Here is a 26804-nt window from a genome sequence, read left to right on the forward strand (position 1 = left end):
AAATACCAGCAACAGTGTGTGAAAACCTTGTGAAGACTTAAAGAAAACATTTGACCTCTGTCATTGCCAACAAAGGGTATATAACGAAGTATTGAAATAGACTTTTGTTATTGACCAAATACTTATTTTCCACCATAAAATTCATTAAAAATCCTACAATGTGATTTTCTGGAGAGAAAAAAATATTCTCATTTTGTCTGTCATAGTTGAAGTGTACCTCTGATGAAAATTACAGGCCTCTCTCATCTTTTTAAGGGGGAGAACTTGCACAATTGGGGGCTGACTAAATACTTTTTTGCCCCACTGCATTTGAGTGTTGTGAGTTTGACCCATAAATCAGCTGACTTTTCAACAAAGAATATCCTGCCAGTTGTGGTTAACAGGAAACAAACGGGTTATTTATTGACCAGAATGAACACAGTGCTGGTAAGAGTACACTACACATTTTCGGTGACATGCTTCCTTCTATTTTGGGATACAATCATTTGTAGTTTTATTCGCAAACGACGAAGTGGTTACCGGAAGGCCAAAATGAGGCTGTAAACTAATTTCCCATTTTCGGTACAGGAAATGTGATTTGAACTGGGTTTTTGAGTAGAAACTACATTTCCCCAAACAAAGTGACCAAGAGTATTTACAGTCTATTTAGCCGAGAATGACAAATTAACACAAGTTTGCAGCATCCATTCTGTGAAATCACATCACTCTGAAGATTTCCAAAGAATACATTTGAGAAACTGCAGCATACGCTCTGGGTAATAGTGTGTGTGTAACGATCTTCTTCATCTGAGGAACAGGAAAGATCAGACTAAAACGCAGCGTGGTAAGTGTCCATGTTAATTTAATATAACTGAACACAAAATACAAAATAACAAAGTGAAACAATGAAAATCGAAAATCGTCCTGAAAGGTGACACAACACAGAACAGGAAACAACTACCCACAAACACCAGGTGGGAAACGGCTACCTAAGAATGGTTCTCAATCAGAGACAACGATAGACAGCTGCCTCTGATTGGAAACCATACCAGGCCAAACACATAGAAAAGAAAACATAGAAAAACAACAGAATGCCCACCCCAACTCACGCCCGACCAAACCAAAATAGAGACATAAAAAAGGAACTAAGGTCAGGGCGTGACAATACTCCCCCCCCCAAAGGTGCGGACTCTGGCCGCAAAACCATATGCACTCAAAACAGTCACATGCCCTGTAAAACATCCAGACAGTATGGAATGTGTCCAGCAAAACAGAATGAATCTCAGGGAAGGAGCAAAAACGAGGAAGTGTGCCTGCTGTCAACACACTCCTGCCAGCTCTCTCATGCTGAGCTCTCCTGAGACGGGCCCCAAAAGCCTCGGTCCTAAGGTGAGGACTGAGGAGCTCCTTTTATGTAACAGGAGCATGAAGTAAGGGGAGATGGGGGTAAAATGGAGTAGGCGCGGGATTAGGGATTCTCAGAGATGATGGGGAAAGGGGGAGATAATCACCTCTTGTCCACATCAAAGAGCTCCATCTCGTACTCTGTTTTCACCACAACTGGTTTCCCAGGCCAACACAACCCCCATATGGAGGAAAGAACTGCTACTTCGAATGCAGCAGAGCCTGTGTTAAGAAATACTAAAGGCTTTTCAAATGAGGAGTAATGGCGAAGTTTAGCTAAGATATTTAACCTGTTGAAACTCTAGGGGCGCAATTTCATTTTTGGATGAAAAACGTTCCCGTTTTAAACAAGATATTTTGTCACAAAAAGATGCTCGACTATGCATATAATTGATAGCTTTCAAAAGAAAACACTCTGACGTGTCCAGAACTGCAAAGATATTTTCTGTGCGTGCCCTAGAACGTGAGCTTCAGGCAAAACCAAGATGAGACGGCATCCAGGAAATGAGCAGGATTTTTGAGGCTCTGTTTTCCATTGTCTCCTTATATGGCTGTGAATGCGAGAGGAGTAAGTCTGCCCTTTCTGTCGTTTCCCCAAGGTGTCTGCAGCATTGTGACGTATTTGTAGGCATATCATTGGAAGATTGACCATAAGAGACCACATTTACCAGGTGTCGCCCGGTGTCCTGCGCCGAAATTGGTGCGCAAAAGTCAGCTGCAAGTATTTTTCCACAGAATTCAGAGGAGAATGCAGGCTTCCACGAACGATATATCAATGAAGAGATATGTGAAAAAACACCCTGAGGATTGATTCCAAACAACGTTTGCCATGTTTTGGTCGATATTATGGAGTTAATTCGGAAAAAGTTTGACGTTGTAGGTGACTGAATTTTCGGTTCGTTTCGGTAGCCAAATGTGATGTACAAAACGGAACGATTTCTCCTACACACAGACGCTTTCAGGAAAAACTGCGCATTTGGTATGTAACTGACAGTCTCCTCATTGAAAACATCCGAAGCTCTTCAAAGGTAAATGATTTTATTTATTTGGTTATCTGGTTTTTGTGAAAATGTTGCGTGCTAAATGCTACTCAAAATGCTAAGCTAGCTTAGCATACTCTTACACAAATTAGTCAATTGCTATGGTTCAAAAGCATATTTTGAAAATCTGAGATGACAGTGTTGTTAAGAAAAGGCTAAGCTTGAGAGCAGGCGCATTATTTTCATTTTATTTGCGATTTTCAGAAATCGTTAACGTTGCGTTATGCTAATGAGCCTGAGGCTTTAGTCACGATCCCGGATCCGGGATGGGGAGTTTCAACATTAAAGAGGGTCTTTTAAAAGTCATGGTAATGATGTTAATGCAGCTTTCCCTTTCTTGCCTGATTGTGTTCAAAAGGTTGGTTGGGCTTTAAATGTAGAGCATTGAAACACTTTTTCTGCAAGGACTTGATTGTGTACCATCAACAAAGGAGAAAGAAGAGAAGGAGGGATTATTGAGGTTGTCAGTTCTACATTTCCAACACATATTAGAATATAAGAGAGAGAATCAAAAAAGAGCGAAAAATATTGATATATATTTTTTGGTTGCTATAACTCCTCAAACCTTTTAACAAGCTGTTGCCAGGGAAAGTTCAGGGCCCACAGAGGATATCCTGCTATGGTCATTGATCATGGGAGGAAAGCACAGCCAAGCACTTCAGCTATAAACCCCTGAGACACTGCCCTGCAGTGCGGTGTCGTCTGGCATCTGTAACATACAATATTATTGGAGGGCAAGTCCACAATGCTAAAGAATCCCAATGCTCGCGGCTTCGATTGTGTTCCTCTCAACGTACCTGAAAAAGATTTCTGATCTCTGGTGCCACTAATCCTGACAGTTCAGTGCGTTGGGCCAGTAACCGAAAGGTCGCTGATTCAAATTCCCGAGCCGACTATGTGAAAAATCTGTCTGTGCCCTTGAGCAAGACACTTAAGCCTAATTTCTCCTGTAAATCACTCCGGATAAGAGCATCTGCTAAAATGTAAATTAAATTAAACTTTTTTATGTAAAACCATGCTTCAGATTTCTTATTCTCATCTTATTCTTGCCCCACAGTTTATGAACCACTGATTTAGAAAATGCTCTTATCCAGAGCGACTTACAGGAGCAATTAGGGTTAAGTGCCTTGCTCAAGGGCACATCGGCAGATTTTTCACCAAGTCAGCTCAGGGATTCAAACCAGCTACCAGCTCTTAACTGCTCGGCTACTTGCCACCTAGACCACAGAAATCTAATCCTGTCGTCTCTAACCAATAAAACGAAAGTTATCTTTGTATTTAGGGCTTGTAGGAAACGGAAAGGCTCCTATTTCCCCAGTCTCTGTCCAAGCCATTAGAGGGTGCAGACACTGACCAGGTGCAGTGGAGCCTCCTCCCATGATCCACTCCTCTGAACCCTTCCTGTACCTCACAGGAGGCAGTGAAGACATCATCTCCTCCAGCAACAGTATGATGAGACGTTTGGTAGACTGTCTGGTTCAAATCCCAGGGGGGTTCAGTCTCTTGCTGCTTGTAAATCTGGGAAAGGAAATCACATGGATGGCTATTTGACATCATGCAAATTACCCAAGAAGATGTTAAAGTAATTCAATATGAAGTACAATGTTCACTCCATTTTCAACATTACAGTGAGAGGGGATGAGATGTCAGTCATAACACTTGATTTTCTTTATGGCCCTGTCTTTCGGAACAGCGCTTGGCCAGATCATTGTTTACAGTCTATGATACTCAGGACATGGCTACGTTATGATAAGTCAGGCCGGTCGGCTGGCTCATTGTGTTAGTGCAGCAGCAGAGTTTAGATAGGCGATGGCACCTCTCTCTCTCCAGTGGAGAACCAGGCAGTCTCTTCTCTGTGAGATTAATAACAGGAAAAGCAGGGGTCAGTTCCACCACTGCTGGGGGTTCCAGGCCCGAAACAGCCCGGGAGTCCTGACGGGAGTCCTGACAGCTGCTTCTCACTCCCTGCGCTGTGACTGGCCTGTCCAGGGCCATACAGAGAGCCCTGTGACCTCTGACCTCTCTCCAGGGTGCTAAGCTGCCAACTGTCATCAGGAGTCAGAGGAAGCAATTTATCCTCCCGGGGTTGAGGATCCTGCACACACAGCAACTAGAAAGAGAAAGGAGAGTTAAGGGACTCCATCTTCAGTGTCCAGAGTAAACATAGAATAAAGGGGGAGGTCAACATAATAAGCTTCTTTTGGGGTGTTACGACACCCATTTACATAAAGCCAGTATTCTTTATACTCAAAATGAAACTAACATGATGAAACAATGAACTTATTTCAAAAGGAAGTCAACAGGAAATGTTCATACAAGCACATTATAAGCATCAATGTCAAAATAAAGTGAGTTTGTGATCAACAGGTTGGAAGTGAATGTGTGTAGGTGTAGCTGGTTTGGCTGCTGGCATTCCCCCTCCTTTTCGGCAGGTGCGTGGTCATCAGAACACAGGAAACCATTGTTCGTCACGTCTGATATGACTGTCGCACATTCTCCTTGGGATAGCATATAAAATTCCACCGGCATGCAGAGATGGCAACTCTGATTAAAATCCTCCCCGAGTGAGTTTCTCAGCTTGTCCAGAGGATGCACAGAAACATACAATACGTGCGTGCACACACACACACACACCGCCACTACTGTCCCAGTGTCTTAGTGGTCTTAGACAAAACATCCTGTTTATCTCAAGAGCCTCTCCATTGTGGCAACACGTATTTCTCCTTGAAAATACATTCTAAGTGGAGATCTACCAGCAATCAGAGTTTCACAGCTTGAGAAATATGTTTTTAGGAAAGCAGACAATGGGGTCTCCAAGTTTTAGATAAAAAAATACAGTGTGTCCATGTCAAACAGTTTCATTATATTTTTCAGACTTCTGTTTTGTATATAAAATATTATATAGGGATGCACATTCCAAATTGGATACATTTCTACTATATATCTGACATGGTACAGGTGTCTTCTTTTTTAAGCCCATAACCATATGTGTGAGGTGAATACTTTTATTTCAAAGTAGATTTGCTTACAACTATTAAGAAACACTCTGTGTGACACTGATTTTTCCCACAGCAGTGAAAGGTTAAGTAGCCTTCCTCTTCCAAAACCTATAAGGTAGGGGACACTGCATAGTATTATTGATAGCCTTGTCACGCCCTGATCTGTTTCACCTGTCTTTGTGATTGTCCCCACCCGTTTTCGCCGTTAGTCCGTGGGTATTTATTCCGTATTTATTTCGTGTTCCCTGTTTGTCTGTTGCCAGTTCGTCTTGTCAAGTCAACCAGCGTGATTTTCTGTGCGCCTACTTTTTCTTATCTCTCTTTCGCTAGTCCTCCCGGTTTTTTCCCTTGCCTGCCTTGACTCTGGACCCGCCTGCCTGACCATACTGCCTGCCCTGACCTCGGGCCTGCCTGCCACTCTGTACCTCCTGGACTCTGACCTTGTTTATGATATTTTGCCTGTCCACGACCATTCTCTTGCCTGCCCCTTGGATTATAATAAATATCAGAGACTCAAACCATCTGCCTCCCGTGTCTGCATCTGGGTCTCGCCCTGTGCCCTTATAAGCCGTCTATTATGAAGCTTTTGAGCCTCCCAATCATCCTCATCATCATGCTATTGTTACAGTGATGGTCCCTGTCCCATCCTGTATTGTAGCAGCAGCCCCACTTGGCCTTGACCTTCAGTAATTTCAGCACAAATAAGGCAGGAATTCAGAGAATGTGCTCTTGGAGCAAAGGCCCCGGTGGCTGCTGAGTTGGCCACTGCCCATCTCCCCAGACGCAACTGAAGACCACAAGCAACAGAGGATAAAATAACTTTCAGTCAGCCAAGATCCCCAATCCTACAGCTCCATGCACGAATGTGTATAGAATTGGTGCACAAAGGCAAAACAGGATGGTCCGTACTAACGGAGAGGAGTTAATGATACTGCTGTTGAGTGGGTTTCCATAGAAATAGAATCACTAGAACCATGGTCATTTGACTACATCGTCATGGGTACACTCAATACGGCCACCAGCCCACTCATTATAGAACGTTGACTTGAAAGTGGATTTCCATTAGAGTAATACTATTTATATGATTTCAGCTCCTTGGTTATGATGCACTGAGATGGTATGCCATGGGAAGGAGGTATCCCTCAATACATTTGATGCAATTCCATCACCGAGCAAGGATATCGAATCCTTTTGACTTCCTTTACTTTCATCACTCCAAATATTCTCCCAGATGAATCTCTCACACTGATCTTTATGTGGGATGAGTTACTACATTTCCAATAGGTAGATTGCTAGGTAAAGTCCCCCCTTATCTCAGCTTGCTGGTCACCATAGCATCTCCCACCTATAGCACACGCTCCAGCAGGTATATCTCTCTAGTCACCCCCAAAACCAATTCTTTCTTTGGCCGCCTCTCCTTCCAGTTCTCTGCTGCCAATGACTGGAACGAACTACAAAAATCTCTGAAACTGGAAACACTTATCTCCCTCACTAGCTTTAAGCATCAACTGTCAGAGCAGCTCACAGATTACTGCACCTGTACATAGCCCACCTATATTTTAGCCCAAACAACTACCTCTTTCCCTACTGTATTTAATTAATTGATTTATTTTGCTCCTTTGCACCCCATTATTTTTATTTCTACTTTGCACATTCTTCCATTGCAAATCTACCATTCCAGTGTTTTACTTGCTATATTGTATTTACTTTGCCACCATGGCCTTTTTTGCCTTTACCTCCCTTATCTCACATCATTTGCTCACATCGTATATAGACTTGTTTATACTGTATTATTGACTGTATGTTTGTTTTACTCCATGTGTAACTCTGTGTCGTTTTATGTGTCAAACTGCTTTGCTTTATCCTGGCCAGGTCGCAATTGTAAATGAGAACATGTCCTCAACTTGCCTACCTGGTTAAATAAAGGTGAAAAAAATAATAACAAAAATATTTAAAAAAAATAGCCATTTTCATGCTGTATTTCGGAAAGTAAAATACAATAGTGTATTCCACTTTAATGCCACATTCAAGGGTGGAGACAGGGGACCAAGTAGGTGTTTGTTCTCTGATCCACTGAGATACTTTGCTGCTTGTTCCAGACATAAGGTGCGTACATATCAGAGATTTATAAGCATATCCACTCAGTTTTGAGAAGTCTCAACTGTGATGTTTTTTATGCTATTGTGGCCATAATTAAATATGGCTATGCAGCTCAATGCAATAACTTGCTTTACTATATCTCCATGGCACAACATAGAGGAATGCGACACTCTTTGTTTTCACTCCCGTGCCAAGAGGAAGTGCTATTTTCCTTGTCCCCCCATCTCCTCTCGCCATTTTCTCCTCCACCAAAGACAATTTTAAGATATGGCTTGCAAAGCAAAACAAAGGAAACTCGCAAATGACTTTAGGTTCACTTTGTTTCCCATCCCTGCTGAAACAACCCGCTAACAGTCAGAAAAATAAAGCAGGAGACTTTCTCGCCCTCGCTATCGCTATGTCTCTTGCTCTCTATCGCTATGTCTCTTGCTCTCTATCGCTATGTCTCTTGCTCTCTATCGCTATGTCTCTTGCTCTCTGTCCTGCTATGTCTCTCTCGCTCTCACGCTCTGTCTCTCGCTCTCTGCCTAACTCTCGCTCTCTCTAGGAGGGGGAACTACTGGAAAGAGGGTCAACAGAGTTGGTTCCTGTCTCTATCCTGGCACTGCAGAGGGGGCCTAAAATAGGACTGGAAGACAAACTGAAGTGACGTCTTCCTGTTGACTCGTTTCCCTTCAGCGTTAGAGCACATCCTATTGTCTTTGAGGGCAACTCTGTACCCTACACCAACCTACCTATCTGCCTGCTCTGGCCCTATAGACCCACAGACATGACAGATGATCCTGGACCATCCTGTGACCTAGTACAACATCCTATGACATCCGTATTGGGTCTATGACGTCACACTACATCCCTATATCCCCTATGTCCTCTTTTGTATGGTCATCTTATGACATGAACGGTATGTCCTGTTACATCATGTGTCACCCAGCTGTGTTGGAAATCGAAGGACATCAATGATTCATCTGTGTCAAGTTATTTAAGTGGAATTATTATGCATTGCCATAATACAGATACCTATGCCGAAAATCCTAGCATTGTATATTTCCGTTGTACTTTTAACGTAATTTCAACGTGTTGTTGCTCCCGGCTTCCCATCTGTTAACAATAAATTGACCGTACAGTTCATTTAATATACTTGTCCTTGAGAACAAAGTAAATCACAAGCAGGTATACTAATCGCTATGTACAGTAAATCATTCCCTCACAGCTTGTCACCAATGTAACATCTCCATATTTCTAAACCTGGGAACCAGTGAACAGGATGAGTGACAGTGGACGGAGGGCGAACTCCCACTCTCGCCCCAGGGTCCCTAATCTGATTGTGCTAATTGAACACAAGGGATTTGTGACAGTGGCCATGTGTCCAGGGCTTTAGTAGGATTCCTCTTATCAACCCAGCCAAGGATAACCTCCGTTCTCATAGGGGTCAGCGTCTGTAGAGTCCCTTACTGATGTTGGTCTTGCAGTGGGTACAGTATGTAGACAATGATATACAACACTAGGTGATCATCACTAGGTATCACTCATATATGCAACTCCTGTCGGGACCTGGCTTTCAGGGCTGAGCCATTGGAACAGGGACAGATTATTCTGCAATGTGTACAAAACATTAAGAACAGCTGCTCTTTCCATGACATGGTGAATCCAGGTGAAAGCTATGATCTCTTATTGATGTCACTTGTTAAATCCACTTCAATCATGGTAGAAGGAGAGGAGACATGTTAAAGATTGTGTACGTGTACCATTGAGAAGGTGAGTGGGTAAGTGCCTTTGGACAGGGTATGGTAGTAGGTGCCAGGCAGGAATTATAATTATTATATTCAGCCCAAGGGCACAATGACCACAGACCGCAAAAAGCATGTTTTTTAGGGGGCATTATGGCCTCGCAAAGGGGATGCAGCTGGTAAATTCGAGGCATTATCAAGTGCTTGTCAAATTGTGAATGAGAGACTGATGAAGTGTGTACAGCCTGAGCAAAAAAAACAAAGCAAAGCTCCTGCCTTTCATGCCTTTCATAACTTTTTAAAAATCACCATTAGTTGCATCATGCAGCCTTAAAATGTATCAAAAATCAAAACATATACAGCCCAACATTTGTATCACAACTAAAGTTACATCAAGAACTCTAAATTAAGCATATTGGAGAACCTATTTCTTTGTTAATTGCTCACCACAAAGTAGCCACGTGCGCACTCCCTCAAATCGTTTGGAGAAAATATCCTTTCTATTTTATTCAGCTATGTTCAATTGTATTCTTCATACCATAAAACAATATAAAATAATGCCACATGAATTCTAAGAAAATCTTGTCTGCTAAATGAACTAGTGTAGCCCACAGCCATATGGCATAACCAGATCAGAGCCTAACATAAGGACAACTAAGAGTAGGCTATTCTGTTCTTCTTAAATAGACTATATTTTCTTCATATCATGTTTCTTTAGACCTGTCTAAAATAAATAATGGATTTTTTATGTGTATGCTATATTACATGGATTTATTAGACTTTTAAAATTGTAGATGTTCCAAAGGTCTGCATCAGTGGCTTGTGTGGAAGTGTAACAAATCTCCTCTTTGTCTGAGGAAGAGTAAGAAGGATCGGACCAATTTGCAACGTGGTAAGTGTCCGTCATGATTTATTGGCTGAACGCACAAAAACAAAATAACAAAGTGAAATGGAATAAACAAAATAGTTATGTAAGGTGACATACACTAAACAGAAAATAACCACCCACAAACAAGAGTGGGAAAACAGGCTACCTACAGTGGGGCGCAAAAAAGTATTTAGTCAGCCACCAATTGTGCAAGTTCTCCCACTTAAAAAGATGATAGAGGCCTGTAATTTTCATCATAGGTACACTTCAACTATGACAGACAAAATTAGAAAAAAAATCCAGAAAATCACATTGTAGGATTTTTTATGAATTTATTTGCAAATTATGGTGGAAAATAAGTATTTGGTCAATAACAAAAGTTTATCTCAATACTTTGTTATATACCCTTTGTTGGCAATGACAGAGGTCAAATGTTGATGAAATATGATGAAAATTACAGGCCTCTCTCATCTTTTTAAGTGGGAGAACCTGCACAATTGGTGGCTGACTAAATACTTTTTTGCCCCACTGTAAGTATGGTTCTCAATCAGAGACAATGATTGACAGCTGCCTCTGACTGGGAACCATACCAGGCCAAACACATAGAAATACCCAACATAGGACAAAAACATCGAACTCCGGCCGCAAAACCTAACCCCATAGGGGAGGGTCTGGGTGGGCATCTCTCTGCGGTGGCGGCTCTCGCCGCCGACCTCGGACTGGGGGCCCTTACAGCGGGCGCCGAATAGACGGGAGATTCCGGCAGCGCCGGACAGGCGGGAGACTCCGGCAGTGCCAGCGTAAAGGGCGACTCCGGCAGCGCCGGCGTGAAGGGCGACTCCAGCGGCGCCGGAGTGAAGGGCGACTCCGGCGGCGCCGGCGTGAAGGGTGACTCCGGCTGCGCCGGCGTGAAGGGCGACTCTGGCAGCTCCTGACTGACGGGCGGCTCCGGCAGCTCCTGACTGACGGGCGGCTCCGGCAGCTCCTGACTGATGGGCGGCTCTGGCAGCGCTGGACAGGAGGGAGACTCTGGCAGCGCTGGACAGGAGGGAGACTCTGGAAGCGCTGGACAGGCGGGAGCACCTGGATGGAGGAGATGGAGAGACAGCCTGGTGCGTGGGGCTGCCACAGGAGGCCTGGTGCGTGGAGGAGGCACCGGATGGATCGGACCATGGAGGCGCACTGGAGGTCTCGAGCACCAAGCCTGCACAACCTGTCCTGGCTGGATACTCCCCGTAGCCCGGCAAGTGCGGCGAGGTGGAACAGACCGCACTGGGCTGTGCTGGCGAACCGGGAACACCGTGCGTAGGTCTGGTGCCATATACCTCGGGCTGAGGAGATGCATTGGAGACCAGATGCGCTGAGCCGGCCTCATTTCCTCATTTCTCTCCTGCCTCCAGCTCTTCCCAGGGGGGGCGATATTCCCCAGCCTATGCCCAGGGTCCCCTACCGTCCCCTACCGTCCTCCCATGTCCAGGAGTCCAGAACCCTCTGCTCCTGGTTACCACGCTGCTTGGTCCGGTTGTGTTGGGTGGTTCTGTAACGAATCTCCTCTTCGTCTGAGGAAGAGTAAGAAGGATCGGACCAATATGCAGCGTGGTAAGTGTCCGTCATAATTTATTGACCGAACGCACAAAAACAAAATAACAAAGTGAAATGGAAGAAACGAAACAGTTCTGTAAGGTGACATACAGTAAACAGAAAATAACCACCCACAAACAAGAGTGGGAAAACAGGCTACCTAAGTATGGTTCTCAATCAGAGACAACGATTGACAGCACACTCTGATTGGGAACCATACCAGGCCAAACACATAGAAATACCCAACATAGAACAAAAACATTGAATGCCCACCCCAACTCACGCCCTGACCAACCTAAAATAGAAACATACAAAAGGAACTAAGGTCAGGACGTGACAGGAAGCCAGGAGATGCTAATGTCTTCATGTTAATTAAAGGTCAATTACTGTGAGACCAGCAGTTATTTGCTTGACAATCACTGGCTGACAAAATGTCAAGACCGCCACAGCCCAACTCATGGTCACATTTTATTTGAATAGTTTGAATAGTCCATCTGTAGATGGACGACCCGGATGGTACATCCTTTATTTAAAGGGGGAGATCCAGCAGATCCTAACTGTTACAGGCCAATTTCTATCTTGCCCTGTTTATCAAAAGTGCTGGAAGAACGTATCAATAATAAATGTAATGGCTTTCTTGATGTCTATAGTGATCTCTGGTATGCAATCTGGTTTGTGCTCAGGTTATGGATGTGTCACTGCAACCTTAAAGGTCCTAAATTATGTCACCATTGCCCTTGATTGTAAGCAATGTTGTGCTGCTATTTTTATAGACTTTGCCAGAGCATTCCATTCTTGTTTGTCAGGTAAAGAGTATTGGTGTCTCTGAGAGGTCTTTGGCATGGTTTGCTAACTAACTCTCCCAAAGAGTGCAGTGTGTAAAGTCAGAACATCTGCTGTCTCAGCCACTGCATGTCACCAAAGGAGTACCCTAAGGCTCGATCCTAGGCCCCACGCTCTTCTCAATTTACATCAACAACAAGCTCTCTCAACCATTTATATGCAGATGATACAGTCTTATACTCAGCTGGCCTCTCTCCAGAAGTTGTGTTAAACGGCCTACAAAAAAGCTTTCTTAGTCTCCAACAAGCTTTCTCTGCCCTTATCTTTGTTATGAACACCTCCAAAACAAAGGTCATGTGGTTCAGTAAGAAGAATGCTGATGCGTGATATTTTGGCGATGTCGGACATGTAACTGCGTTGGAACTGCCAAGGCGTATTTATCACTTCTGTTGAAGGAGATCTTCATACCGCACGTGCCAGAGGTGAGTGACATTAGACAAGGAAGATAGAACATGTCAAAAATCATTGTAAACATATGGCTTGACAAATAGTAAGGAAAAACATTTCAAACATTTTCAATTTTCTAGATCTTGGGACTGGGTTTTCCCATGTCCTTGGTCTCAAAAGTTCTTTATGGCATAACAATGGCCGTCTACTTGGGCATATTAGGCCTACACTATGCAAGCAGTGAAGAAACAACTGTTGACTTAATAAAAACTTAGATTAGATATTGAAGATTGATCTAACATAAACCAGATTATTCATAAAAGTAGCCTAATGCACTGAAATGTTCTTTAGCTTTTGCATATAGGGCATTACAAGCATTTACAAACAAACTAAAAACCTCATCTCCATGCGGATCAGGAATCACAACATTTCTAAATGTAATTGAACCAGTATGACTCTGTAGGGAAACATCTAAATTCCACTTTTTTTTGCAATTAGTGATTCAAAACAACGACAACATATATTCAGATAAGACTAAATAGGCTACGGTCCAATGTGACATGATACGCTGTTTGGTTCACCCTTTGGTCCTTGAGAACCTTGAAGCACTAAGAGTTGATATCAAGCAGCGTTAAGTTCCTTGTAATTACCCTGGTTTTTCTATACCTCTCCGCTTCTTTCAAAATCCAGAAATTCCAGATTGGTTTGGCATAAACAAATACTTTGGTGATTTCCTCCCACTAAACCCTTGCATAAAAGAGAAGGCCACTGAGGGTAATCAACTATTTAGGTGTTTGGAGTATGTTTCAAAACTGAAGGCCATATCAAACCAAACCACATACCGTAATGGCCTCTTGCATGTTCGGAAATGTAACCCGGTATGATTATTCAATATCCTTATCCTAATATCCTTTCCATTCCAATTACTATTCAAAACAAACATTCTTCATCTCCTCACCTGTTCTCAGAGTTGTAGAAGCACACCTCTGCAATATGCAACCAGTCAGAGATGGAGAGATGGAGAGATGGAGGTTATAGTGCATCCATCATTGAGATTGTTCCTTGGGAAGACATCGCCCATAGGTGAAGTGTTGTCACCAAGCTCCTTGAGATCTCAGTTTTCTCTCTGACTGTACTACTAACTCTCCCCTATTCTGTCTTTACCATGCAGGTCACAGTGAAGAAATCCCACCAGAGTTCTCCTGCCCTTTTCTCTGCAGGTAGATACTAAGATATGAATAACGGCATGCACACGCAGGCATGTGTGCCCACATGTATTTTCTGTGTTGGGAAAGGTTGATTATGTCTAGTGTCATTAAACTGCGTAAAGGTAGAGAAAACAGGCTTTTAATGTGTATTAATGCTTAAACGTCATTCATAGATGTGTAATAGGTGATTATTACATACTGTAATATTCCTCAAATGTCTGGTTCACCACATAGCTTTAATAGTGTTGCAATGACAGTAAAGGCTTGCAGGGCATTTACATTGACTTTGTGGCTGGAAAATCCAATACTTGTAAAGGTCTTCCCAGAAAAGGGAAGGGAAGGGGGAGGTACAAATGTGTAACTTATCGTAGTAAAGAGGAAGTAGTGTGTTGCTGACTCATAACTTGGCGAGCAGCCAACGTTAGCTTACGTGAGACAAGGACACTCCTGCCTTGTGCTTGTCCATTAAACATGACATGACATAAACATAGCAGTTAAGAGAGTGACAAGGTTAAATATCATGCCACACTGAAAACGGTCAGCATCATAGTGAAACTGAGATGCGGGGCATTATAGTTTAGGATAAAGTCTGTCCTACATATAACTGTTTTGGTAGGACTAAATGTCAGATGAAATCCCTGTGACATGTTTGAATAGTTTCACAGTGGCAACGGTAATGATTGTGTGGAATAACTAAACAGGCGTGGAACAACATTACTTACTAATGTGGTCAAATGCATTCTCTCGGTCTGGGCTAAGTATGTTGCCTTCAGCAGCTTGTTATGAGAATATCTTAAGAATCTCAGTTCTCCGCGGAGGAGGAAGTCTGAGGGTCTCAGTTTCAGTCCTGACATGTTCCTTCAGGAGAACCGTGTTCCTTAGAACGTTCCTCAACAACACCTCTTTAGCCTCGTTTTAACACTTGTCACCCTGGGATTTCCCCCTTTTCCCAATCCACTATTAGATTGGACAGAGATTCCGGTGAGTCAATGCTGATGCAGTCAAAGAGGAAGTTCAACCGGATGTTACTGTTTAAATCTTCAGAAACATAGCACACAAATTTGTTTAGTTGAGACCCAGTCGTATCCAGTAATTACGACTTATTGTAAATCTTCAGGTCAGACTGGAGTTTGTTAAGTAAAGAAACCAGTTTCAACTGAAGGGACTTGGAAAATCCCTCTCGTAAGGCGTTTATTTTATTTGTTTAGTCAGGTTGATGTGGAGATGATAAATGAAGAGATGTTTTCATGCCTCTTTACAGAAATACGTCTGTGGCTCTGGTAGTCTCCCCACTGTTAGATATGGCTGACAGTATACCTCTTCAAGTCAGATGCCTAATCGTAAGACACTCACATACACTAACTCAAGAAAATATCATGACCTCGGGCTGGATTCAATCCGTATCATTGATGTTCAGCGCTCTAGCGCAATTGAAATGTAAAGGTCATTTCGATTTGAGCTGACATGTGCAGCGTTTACCACGGATGCAGTCTCCACTAACATGGGAGCATTGCCTTTTAATTTCTATCACCCTGTAGAGCAGCTCTTCAGCGCTACGGATTGAAACCAGACCGTAGTACATGTAAGCCTGTCTTTGTCATCCATGTGTAAGCCATTAACTCCGCTCTCTACTTGTTAGATGTTTACATATTTGCTGTAAAGGCAAGTTTAGGTTTTTCCAGACTTGGGCCTTGATGGTAAAAGTTGTGACTGAAAAAGCATTTTTTTTTTACATAGGAAAATTGAAAAACTGACATGTAATGACCAAGTCTTTGACATACAGTGACCAGCCACTGGGCACGGACTTCAATTGGCCGTGTGGAAACAATGTTAATTCAACTAGTGTGTCCAAAAGCCCCAAGCAGGGAAAACCAGTGTAGTTTACAATAGTTACACAGCGTGACTCATTACAAAGGAACACTGTGGTTTCCCAGTACCATGATCAAGGGACAAATGCCTTTAGCGCAACATCAGATATGAACTTGCATCTGGTGCTCGGTGCTACAACAAATGCCCAATGATGCGGACGGGATTGTAGGTGCTTCTTCGTCAACATTGAGGACCTGTCTTTGAGAATGTGTTGAAACTTTTACAGAAATGTTGAGACATCCAAATGGGAATTCAACCCAGACACGGGACATTATCCAGAGTGCAAAGAGTACCAGTGTATTGGATGACGCACGGTTGCTGTTTATTCAGATATATAGTGGCCATGGGGAAAATAGATGCATTACCTTGGAAATTCAATCTGGCCCATGGAGGAGGTCTTACTTGGAAATGGACTTAGTCAGATTGGAGAATATTCTGGAATTAATGAAATCACTCAAAGACTGAGGCCGGGTATTATCATATGTGCCTAATACATTATTCACGCAACAATGATTAAGTGTTTAGAAAAGCAGGAGGAAAAAGGCTTCACACGCTAGCTTGTTTCCTTTCAATACTCCCCCTTTAGTGCAGACCAACCCATGCAACAAAAAACTAGCAATTTTTTGGGGACCAATGATGTGTGTATAAATCATTGGTTTAAACAGACTGAACCAAAACTATAGGCTTTTGCTGTCTCTCCCATTGTGTTCCAGACGTAACTCATTTATCCAATATTGTCTTTTCTTTGTCCCAGTAGCATCCCACACTCAAGGCCTAAAGTTACCTAAGTGGAGGGTCGCTCACTTACCTTAACGTATTTTTTTCCCTTCTTCGCTTGAGACCTGTGGGGCAACAAGGGCGTAACGCCAACCCATACCCCCACCACCATCACCCCCAACCCCCCACCCCCAGTGTGGTGGTGGGGAGGTGGTTTGGCAGTAACGGTGCCCCAGCAATTTGCGCAATTAGGGTCCCGGGGCATGGCTGTCAGCCCCCAGCGCAGCACGGGGAGGGTCCATGTCAGCCTGCTCCTTGCTAATGAGCCGATCGCCTTCCATTCAGACGCTCAATAATTAAGAGCTGGTCCTCTTCCAAGAAACCTTCTCCTCCCCCGCCATCTGTCAGCGAGGCAAGCAAGGAGCACGCTCCGTATTGTTCTCTCCTCAGCTTTATTGTGCATGATTTTTTCTTTAGCACTTGATTAGCGCCCACTTCCAAATGAGAAGGGAAATCTCAGCCTGGCACTGAACCGTCCCCTCGGAGAGGGGGTAGCTGGGTTTGGAGCCGTCACAGAGTTATGTTAAGCACTTTGACTTTGAGGTGCGTTTGTGTTGATGAAGGAGGAGTCGTTTTATAATCCATCGTTTGGCGCAGGGGAGAGACACTTCTTCAACTGGGAAATGTGTGTAAACAAGCAACAAACATGCCACCCTGCCCAACCCCCTTCCAAGCAGCACCTCACAGATGTCACAGATGGGCCCTGCTCCAGGGCATTACTCGATTAAAAGGGCTTCCACAGCATTCAACACCGGAGAGCCACCCCCCTGCCCACCTGGTGGCCCCAGCGCCCTTTACCATTTCATGTAGCTCCCTTGTGTTAGATGGAAACTTCATCATTAGCTGAGGGAGGTAGGGAAGGGCTTACAAGCCCCAGGAACCTCCTAGCCTCAACTTGTGCCCCCCATGGCTGCCCTTTCATCTGGATAGCATCTTCATTAGCCAGAACTGCTCAGTGCATTGTGGGGACAGGGTGGTGCATCATGGTCTGATGGGCCTCGGGATGTTGGATGGGGTTTTGGGATACAGTGTTTCATCTGGATTTTCGTTGTTGTAAATTGTAGTTTAGATATGCTATACCAAGATAAGCTAGTGGATAGTTATGGTGTGTAATGGTTGTGGTTTGGAGAGTGGTCTGTATCCTGGTGGCCTTGGAGTGTGACCTCAAGTAAACAAAGTAAAAGGGGAACTTGTTTAGACAGGGCACTATGTGTCTGAAGTGCGGTTTTGGAGATAGGTAGTTGTAGCAGAGGGGCCCCGCTCACTGTTATTTCCTGTGCCTGTCGCATTGAGTCTGGTCTCTCTTGCACTCCACTGGCCCGGAATGTTCTCCCTTCATTATCAGCCTGACCCAGCCCTGCAGGACACCACTTCTTCAGCTCCACGTAACTCCCCCACCCAGTTCCAGTCCCAGCCCCACAGACGAGGGGGGAGACAGACAGGCCAACAGACTCCCTCGCCACGGTTTATTGACCCAGTTTGCGGCTCAGGTCGCATGGCGGGAGTTGACCAAGAATGGCGCCTAAATGTATGAGGGCACCAGCGAGAACCACCAACTGAGGGAAGGGATGTGGAGCACCCTGGTGGAGCGCCATCCTCTTGCATTATGCATTATTATTTACCCATATTAATATTGGTCTTTGTTATTAATCGAAGGGTAGCCTACCATTTAGACATATATATAGATTTTAAATCATCAACTGTGAGGTATTTTTCTTATTGTTATTAATTTCTCAGGAAATACAGGGGGTATAATGAAGACAACTGGCTGACAACCTGGCATGACACTAAACTGCTCTTCCTGTTTTTTAAAGTTATGTAACATAATGTCTATGCTTAACCTGACATGACATATAAGACAATTGAAAATGTTGTAGTTTTCCAGTTCCGACAGACTGAGAGGTTCTCTGCCTGTGATGCCTTTAGTTTGAGATGAACGGAACACGAACCAGAGCTGACCTTCCCATTCACTCAGACTGAGGACGGTGTTTACAAGTCTTTTATCAGCCATGGCCGGGCAGGGTCAAAGTTCAAATAGCCAGGAACACTTCATTCTTCCCCAATTGGCACACTGCCCAACCCAGCCTCTGACATGCTTTCACTTTCATTGCTTGTGGCACCAAGGACAAAACCGCCCCGAGAGAATGTTTGTCCAAATTACTCAACGAAAGAGGCGGGATTTCCTTAGCCCGTTTTTATTATTTATTGTTCTGTTAATCTGCAGTTAGTAGTTGCTTTGGAGAGACAGGTTCCAATCAAAGCCTGTCTTGTTGGTTATTTATTGCCTTCTGTTGTCAGGTGCATTAAAGACCCATTTGTCTTAATGCTTTTGAAGGTTAAATGCAAAAAATGTCCAAAGTTCCCCATGAGCGACTACTAGAAAGGCACATGTCATGAAACGGAACCTAGGAGCCTAGATAGTTTCACTTTTCTGGCTGATATCAGAAAGTGAGATGGAAAAGGTGTGGATTATAGGAAACAAGAAATATAGAACATAAATGAAAGATAAACATGGAATAATCTCATATCATAGAATAAACATTGTGAAGGAATCCATCAATACTTTATCTTTGGTGCTGAAAGACTATTGGCACAGAACAACGCATGCATGTCAAGAGTCCAGACTGCTCAACTTACTCTACCACTACCAGGTCTACAGAACTTTTCTTGATCCTGCAAATTTGTGCTGAATGCAACTCACGCCTTTGGCCATTTGAAATACTCCCGATGTATTATTGTACATGGGTCAACTTCTCATAGGGAGAAAAAATGTATGGGGGCTCTGAGTTACTGGTATCCATTAAGATAAACAAAACTTTAAGTGGTGACAAATGAGATGTTATCTGGGGAAAATGCCAGCTCTCCAAAATGAACAGCCTGTCAAATGTAGAGGCTGCTTACTTGTGTAACAATAATAATAAGCATTTGTATAAGGCCAGGATTCAACGCGAGGCACGGTATACAGCAGCACACTGGACAGCCGACAATGTGCTAAATTTGAGTCTTCTGTGTGCGTGCGTGCGTGCGTGCATGCGTGTGTGTGCGTGTGTTTGCGTGTGTGTATCTAGTCTGGAGGAGGTGGGTGTGCTAACATCTAGTGAACCACCCTGCATGTTCACCTCTGCCACCAATGAGGAATTGAACAAGACAGGAGAAGAAAAGCCCTCGCTCTCTCACTCGTTGAGTGGAGAGCACTGATTGGACCACTCTGACACTCTTACTTCCTCACACTGTACATTCCAATAAGGAAGGAATATCCAGCTCCATCCAGTATGTGTTAGTGCTGTGGCTCCTGAGTGTGTGACTCGCCACATACGGTGTATGTTAACAAGTAATAATAGAACAAGACATGAGCAGCTTGCTAATGTCTCTCTTGGGCACTTAGGAGTTTGATCATGAGGGCTGAGAGGTCTTTTCAGGCTGGCTGCTTTGACATGGAGCCCTTTGGCATCTAGTCAGTCATCCTGGTTACATCTCTCATATTTCCTTGTGTTATTACTCTACTATTTGGTTGAATGAAGGTGGCCTGAATTCATATATCTAGCTATTTTCTGGGTGTGACCGCAGTAGCAGAGTGGATCAATATGATGTCTATTTTGTGGACAGAAAAGGGGCATTGAATTGTTTGCTTTGTTATTAGTGTTGAAATTTGGTGTGAGTAGGCCAACTAAAATGTTCTTGTTGTTGGGAGCAATCTTTCTAGCCCACGAAGGCTTTTAACGGTTCAAATGTGAAGTTCAGCTAAGAGAGGGATTCAAACAGTCTAGAACTATATAAATACATGAGCAAGGCAAGCATCACTGTTGCCGGTAATATAAACACATTTAAACCGCAAAAATGTGTGTCATCCAGGATGCACAAATTGTATGTTTTTGTTGATGAAGAGAAATACACATAATTGTGTTGATGTGGAAACGTGTTGCCTCAAATATTTTTTAAACATCATTGAAGATCTGGATTTTAGAGCACCAGGTTCATTCAGAAGGAGCAGTTTCCAATGGACGTGGATCCTTGAGTCAGATGAACTATTATCTAAGAATGGTTTGGGAAAAGCAGCATGCCGATTATGCAGACCAGCTCATTGACTCATGACACACAAACCAGCTTACCAACTGATAGCTGATAACCTCTCAGAGCTGTCCCATACTAAAACAAGACTACTCACAATGCACACTGTCCTGCTATGCTGTAGCAGCCCATGGTTCCTTGATATCTGAAAGGGATGGTGCCATCTAGTGTCAAATGACCACTGTAACAACGTCTACAAAGCATGTTTGATTTGCGTGTAACATTGTGTTGGACAGTATAGTGATTGTCAAGCTACTCAGGAGCATACAGGCTAGTAGCCTATTGTAATCATTAGGCTAAAGATTTCATTATGTAATGGATTAGTGTTGGCAGTAGGCTATTAGTGATAATAAAGCCATAAAGCAAATATATTAATCAAAGATCCACTTTGCTATATATAATGCTATCTATTCTGGATAGTAAATCCACGCTGTTGATAAAATTCGATCTCAATCTTGGAGATCTGTTGTAAGAACAGATCGGGTTGAATTAGTGTTCTTGAAAACATATAAATCACGACCCCATTGGTCATTTGGTCGCCTAGGTTTAACAGCGATTGGATAGATATGATGCCTATCATTAGCGGTGAACTGACTGAATTGACGTTCAATATACCCTTGCTCTAGTCGAGGATACAAACGTTTATTTCATAGCTACAGTCGTGTATAAATTCTAAATTACAGGCATTGGGAAGTTAACAGGAAAATCAGAAGTTCTGGGACGTGATATTTGCGTGTCGAGTGAAGCAGATGTTATTGTTTTATTTTCTGTAGAAATGGGCTCGACAAACTCCACCCTGTCAAAAATTCCAAACGTCGAAGAATTAATGCAAGAAACGGGTTGTAAGTTCTCGGACGGGTAGGACTGTAGTTTAAGCTATTAGAAAATCTGTATTTAGATTGTCATGATTGTACAATAACGTCAGTGTTTATGCCAAATTCGAGGACACATCTTCGAGAGTGGGCGTATAACGGGATTTCATTATGAATGTTTTTGTGACAGCTATATGGAGCCCAGTTTTTCAATTCCTTCTATTGCATTTTTTCCCAAAATGTTTTAGAGCGCAGTTATTTTGAAATGTGTCCAAATTATTAATAGCTTTCGCAACCATAAGAGTTATGTTTGACAGGTGCGCAAATTGCGCGCACAACTTTGTCTGACCAAAATACGCATGTGTCTTACCCAACAAAATACAGTATTGAATATCTAAGCTTTGAACAGAGACTTATATTGACACATGCATGTGGCTTTGAGAAGTTGTAGGTAAATTAATAACTTGGCGTTTAGGCTACGCAAATGCTACACAAACACAAATGCTTGAATAATTCATGGTGTGTTTGCTTGAATGCAATCCAGAGCAATGAACTGGCCTTGTTGCATATATTGATTCAATGATTTGGTGTGCCGCTGTCCTGCTCAATACTAATACTAATAGCATGAATCGATGGTTCTCCTGTTTTCATAGTCACCCCTGCACACATTGTTCGACTTTATGACCGTTTCGAAGCATTGGACAAGGAAAAGACAGGTCATCTCCGGTACGTGGTGGGACCATGTCAGCTTTATGGAGTTGACCAGTGTTGACTAAAACAGTGCATGTCATAATAATGATAATCATGTCTGAATGAAGCCCACAGGACTTTGGAGCCATTAATAGGTTGGCGATGAACCCCATCGGGGATCGGATCATTGGGGCTTTCTTCTCTCCAGGGTATAGAACAACATTTCTTACAGGTTTGAGTAAAATTGCTGACTTGATTACCTCACCAATGACATGGTAATGTGAAGGTTAATGTCCATTTTCACTGTAATATAAAAGTCCAGGCTTTTTGTAGGTCTCCTTTAAAAAAAAACAGAGTGCACAATCAACAAGACTAAATATTGATTTAACTACAGTCAATTCTGTGCAACAATAAACATTTATATATATATATCCATGTTTGGAATGCTTGTTTGGAATGCAAGCAGATTTTGGTCTTAACATAATCTCACTCTCAGACAGGAAACAGTGGACTTCCACTCCTTTGTGAGGATCCTGGCCCACTTCCGACCTGCGGACAAAAAACGTCCCAAAGATCCCAGTATGCCTGAACCTGTCAACAGTAGGACCAGTAAACTCAAGTGTGAGTCCTCTGGCATTTTTGTTGTTGTTGTGGTTGACTCACAAAATATATTTTAGCATTCAAATTCAACTCAATCAGACCCCCCTGGTTTTCTCCTTCCTTTCAGTTGCCTTCCAACTATATGACCAAGATAAAGATGGAAAAATCTCCAGAGCTGAGCTTCTACAGGTCCGTAATAACTGTTAGCTTTACTGACAATAATACTCTGTATGGTGAGCAACACAATATACCACTAATAGTTAGTGATGTAAATGGTTTCTCTGTTGTAAACCAGGTATTGTATGTCCCTACAATTTATGGCTGAAATGCCTACACCCTATACCAGAGGTATTCAAATCTTACACTATGAGGTCCGAAGTCTGCTGGTTTTCTGTTCTACCTGAAAATGTATTGAACCCACCTTTTGTCCCAGGTCTAAATCAGGCACTGATTAGAGGGGAAGAATGAAAAAGAAGCAGTTGAACTGGTTTCATAGTCTGGATTTAAATTTTGAGGGCCCTATACAATAGAATGAAGCCATCCTCCATGGGTTTGGGATGTGATTGACATCTGAGGGTGATTGACAGGTGCTGCGGTCCATGCTGGAGATGCAGGTGACGGAAGAGCAGCTGGAGAGCATCGCCGACCGCACCATTCAGGAGGCTGACCTGGACAAGGACGATGCCATCTCCTTTGAGGAGTTCCGCAAGGTACCACTGGGTAGAGCTCTAAGACGGACTTATCAACATGGTGCATTGCAGCACAGGGCACCCAGAATACTAAGACATACAAAGTTCATGCCCATAAAAAATGATGTCGGCCATTGCTCAAACAGCATACTGTACATTGTACGTTGACAGTATTTTGCCCATCCTCTCTCATATTCAGTGGCTGCATTTGCTTATAGCAATATAGCAATTCCACCATTCCATTCAGTCTAACTTTGGCTGTTCCTTCTCCTCACAGTCCCTGGAGAAGGTGAACATCGACCACAAGATGAGCATTCGCTTCCTGCGCTAGCTAGAGTGGTTGCACTGGGTCAACTGACTGTTCATGGAGATGTTGCCCACTTTGTGTCTACTCATCCCTCCATGGTAAAAACAAGGCTTCTGCAGGGAAATATTACTGGTTCCTTTAACTGGATGATTAATACTAAATACCTTAAATGACTGAATAATATGCTGTAACCTAATATGATGTTTACAGCAAACTGGAATTTGGGCATCATGCTCCAAAGTCTAACTGTACTAGAGGCCTACTGTATAACTACATAGTAACTGCTTTTATATAATACAATAAAATTTAATAACAATAATTATACATGGGACTTATTTAGGACACAAAGTCGCCTTACAATTGTAGAAGCAAAAAAAAAACATGTTAGTTTTGACAATAAGCTTTTATGAAGGGAAACAGATACTTGAAATTCATTTTTTGAAGTACACTATTTTTTGAAGTACACTACCGATCAAACGTTTTAGAACATCTACTCATTCAAGGGTTTTTCTTTATTATTACTATTTTCTACATTGTAGAATAATAGTGGATACATCACAACTATGAAATAACACATATGGAATTAAACAAAAAAACATGTTAAACAAATCAAAATATATTTTATTTGAAATTCTTCAAATAGCCACCATTTGCCTTGATGACAGCTTTGCACACTCTTGGCATTCTCTCAACCAGCTTCACCTGGAATGCTTTTCCAACATTCTTGAAGGAGTTCCCATATATGCTGAGCACTTGTTGGCTGCTTTTCCTTCAACATGCGGTCCGACTCATCCCAAACAATCTCAATTAGGTTGAGGTCGGGGGATTGTGGAGGCCAGATCATATGATGCAGCACTCCATCACTCTCCTTCTTGGTAAAATAGCCCTTACACAGCCTTGAGGTGTGTTGGGTCATTGTCCTGGTGAAAAATAAATGATAGTCCCACTAAGCCCAAACCAGATGGGATGGCATATCGCTGCAGAATGCTGTGGCAGCCATAATGGTTAAGTATGCCTTGAATTCTAAATAAATCACTGACAGTGTCACCAGCAAAGCACCCCTACGCCATAACACCTCCTCCTCCATGCTTTACGGTGGGAAATACACATGCAGAGATCATCCATTCACCCACACATCACACAAAGACATGGCAGTTTGAACCAAAATTCTCCAATTTGGACTCCAGACCAAAGGACAAATTTCCACCAGTCTGTCCATTGCAAGTATTTCTTAGCCCAAGCAAGTCTCTTCTTATTATTGGTGTCCTTTAGTATTAGTTTCTTTACAGCAATTCGACCATGAAGGCCTGATTCACACAGTCTCCTCTGAACAGTTGATGTTGAGATATGTCTGTTACTTGAAGTCTGTGAAGCATTTATTTGGTAACTCTGGGTCTTCCATTCCTGTGGCGGTCCTCATGAGAGCCAGTTTCATCATAGTGCTTGATGGTTTTTGCAACTGCACTTGAAGAAACTTTCAAAGTTCTTGAAATGTTCCGTATTGACTGACCTTCATGTCATAAAGTAATGATGGACTGTCATTTCTCTTTGCTTATTTGAGCTGTTCTTGCCATAATGTGGACTTGGTCTTTTACAAAATAGGGCTATCTTCTGTATACCCCCCCCCTATCTTGTCACAACTCAACTGATTGGCTCAAACACATTTAGAAGGAAAGAAATTCCAAAAATGTACTTTTAATTGAAATTGCATTTCAGGTGACTACCTCATGAAGCTGGTTGAGAGAATGTCAAGCATGTGCAAAGCTGTCATCAAGGCAAAGGATGGCTGCTTTGATTTGTTTAACACTTTTATGGTTACTACTTGATTTCATATGTGTTATTTCATAGTTTTGATGTCTTCACTATCATTCTACAATGTAGAAAATAGTAAAAATAACAAAAAACCCTGGAGCGAGTAGGTGTTCTAAGACTTTACTGTAATAAGTCTCTAGATGTAGCAGTCGGTGTCCAATTACACTGAACTTGAGAACTAAACATACGAGTACGAAAGTGATAGAATTTTTCTACAAATTAATATTTTTGTAAATTGTAGCATTCATTTACTTAGTTGCTTATGAGGAGAAAAGGCCATGAAAAACTTAAGCTTGGCTCAAATTGTTTCAATAGATTCTATTTAGAGACAGTCCAACTAAACAAATGTCTACATTTTGACCCAGAGTAACGAAAAGGTCTGCTTGTGACTGACTGGATGACTTTTGAATTGTGTGCCAACATGTATTTCTCAAATCTCAGCATTGTCACATACATGGAATCTTAATTAAATAACCCTATTGGTATTTGGCTGGAGTACTTTTTTGCAACTGATTTTCATATTTCTAGCATCAGTTCACTTTTTGATGTTACAGATTCAAATAGTGACACCTCCTGTTGCCATCCACGGCCATGCAACATGGGGTTCTTTTCAAAGTTTGTTCCGTGTGAAATGTTCCTTCTAATTTCTCTGATTGAACACAGGGTGGCAGGAATAGATCATTGAGGTTGAAGTGAAATGACACATGGGTTGATAAAGGAAAATAGGGCTTGCCTTGAAACAAAGGCATAATAGAGAGATTTCTGTATTCTGTACATAAAGTGTCCCATGACATTAGAAGAAGTTCATAAAGTGAAATTGATTTAAACAAACACATGCATTCACAGGGCTTCCTCATTTGCCCTTGGGCTGACAGGCACGTAGAATCCAGAATAAGGAATATCCAGTGCCTAAAAAGAACACAAAGACACACTGATTACAACATATACGATGAAGCATAGAAAACCCATCAGCACAGTACTCCAAATGTACATAGTGCGTTGATGGAAGAATGTAACAGGTACCTGCTGAGGGTGATGGTTAGA

The 26804-nt window shown here is 42.6% G+C and overlaps 1 protein-coding gene across 2 annotated transcripts; it reads left to right on the top strand.

Annotated features, from left to right (window-relative positions):
• The first annotated feature begins 21406 nt into the window (after positions 1 to 21406).
• LOC135552645 (calcineurin B homologous protein 2-like) lies at positions 21407 to 26245 on the top strand. 2 transcript variants are annotated; one of them, XM_064984374.1, is made up of 7 exons: positions 21407 to 21692; positions 22316 to 22388; positions 22481 to 22561; positions 22849 to 22973; positions 23080 to 23141; positions 23540 to 23662; positions 23919 to 26245. In XM_064984374.1, exons 1-7 carry the CDS (start codon positions 21626 to 21628, stop codon positions 23970 to 23972), a joined length of 585 nt encoding a protein of 194 aa, XP_064840446.1. In that variant the 5' UTR covers positions 21407 to 21625; the 3' UTR covers positions 23973 to 26245. The 2 variants fall into 2 exon arrangements, with proteins under 2 accessions (XP_064840446.1, XP_064840447.1); XM_064984375.1 differs by lacking the exon at positions 22316 to 22388 and having other exon boundaries at positions 21407 to 21708.
• Positions 26246 to 26804: the final 559 nt, after the last annotated feature.

This window comes from Oncorhynchus masou, chromosome 13, assembly GCF_036934945.1.
Source record: "Oncorhynchus masou masou isolate Uvic2021 chromosome 13, UVic_Omas_1.1, whole genome shotgun sequence".
Classification (NCBI taxonomy): Eukaryota; Metazoa; Chordata; class Actinopteri; order Salmoniformes; family Salmonidae; genus Oncorhynchus; species Oncorhynchus masou.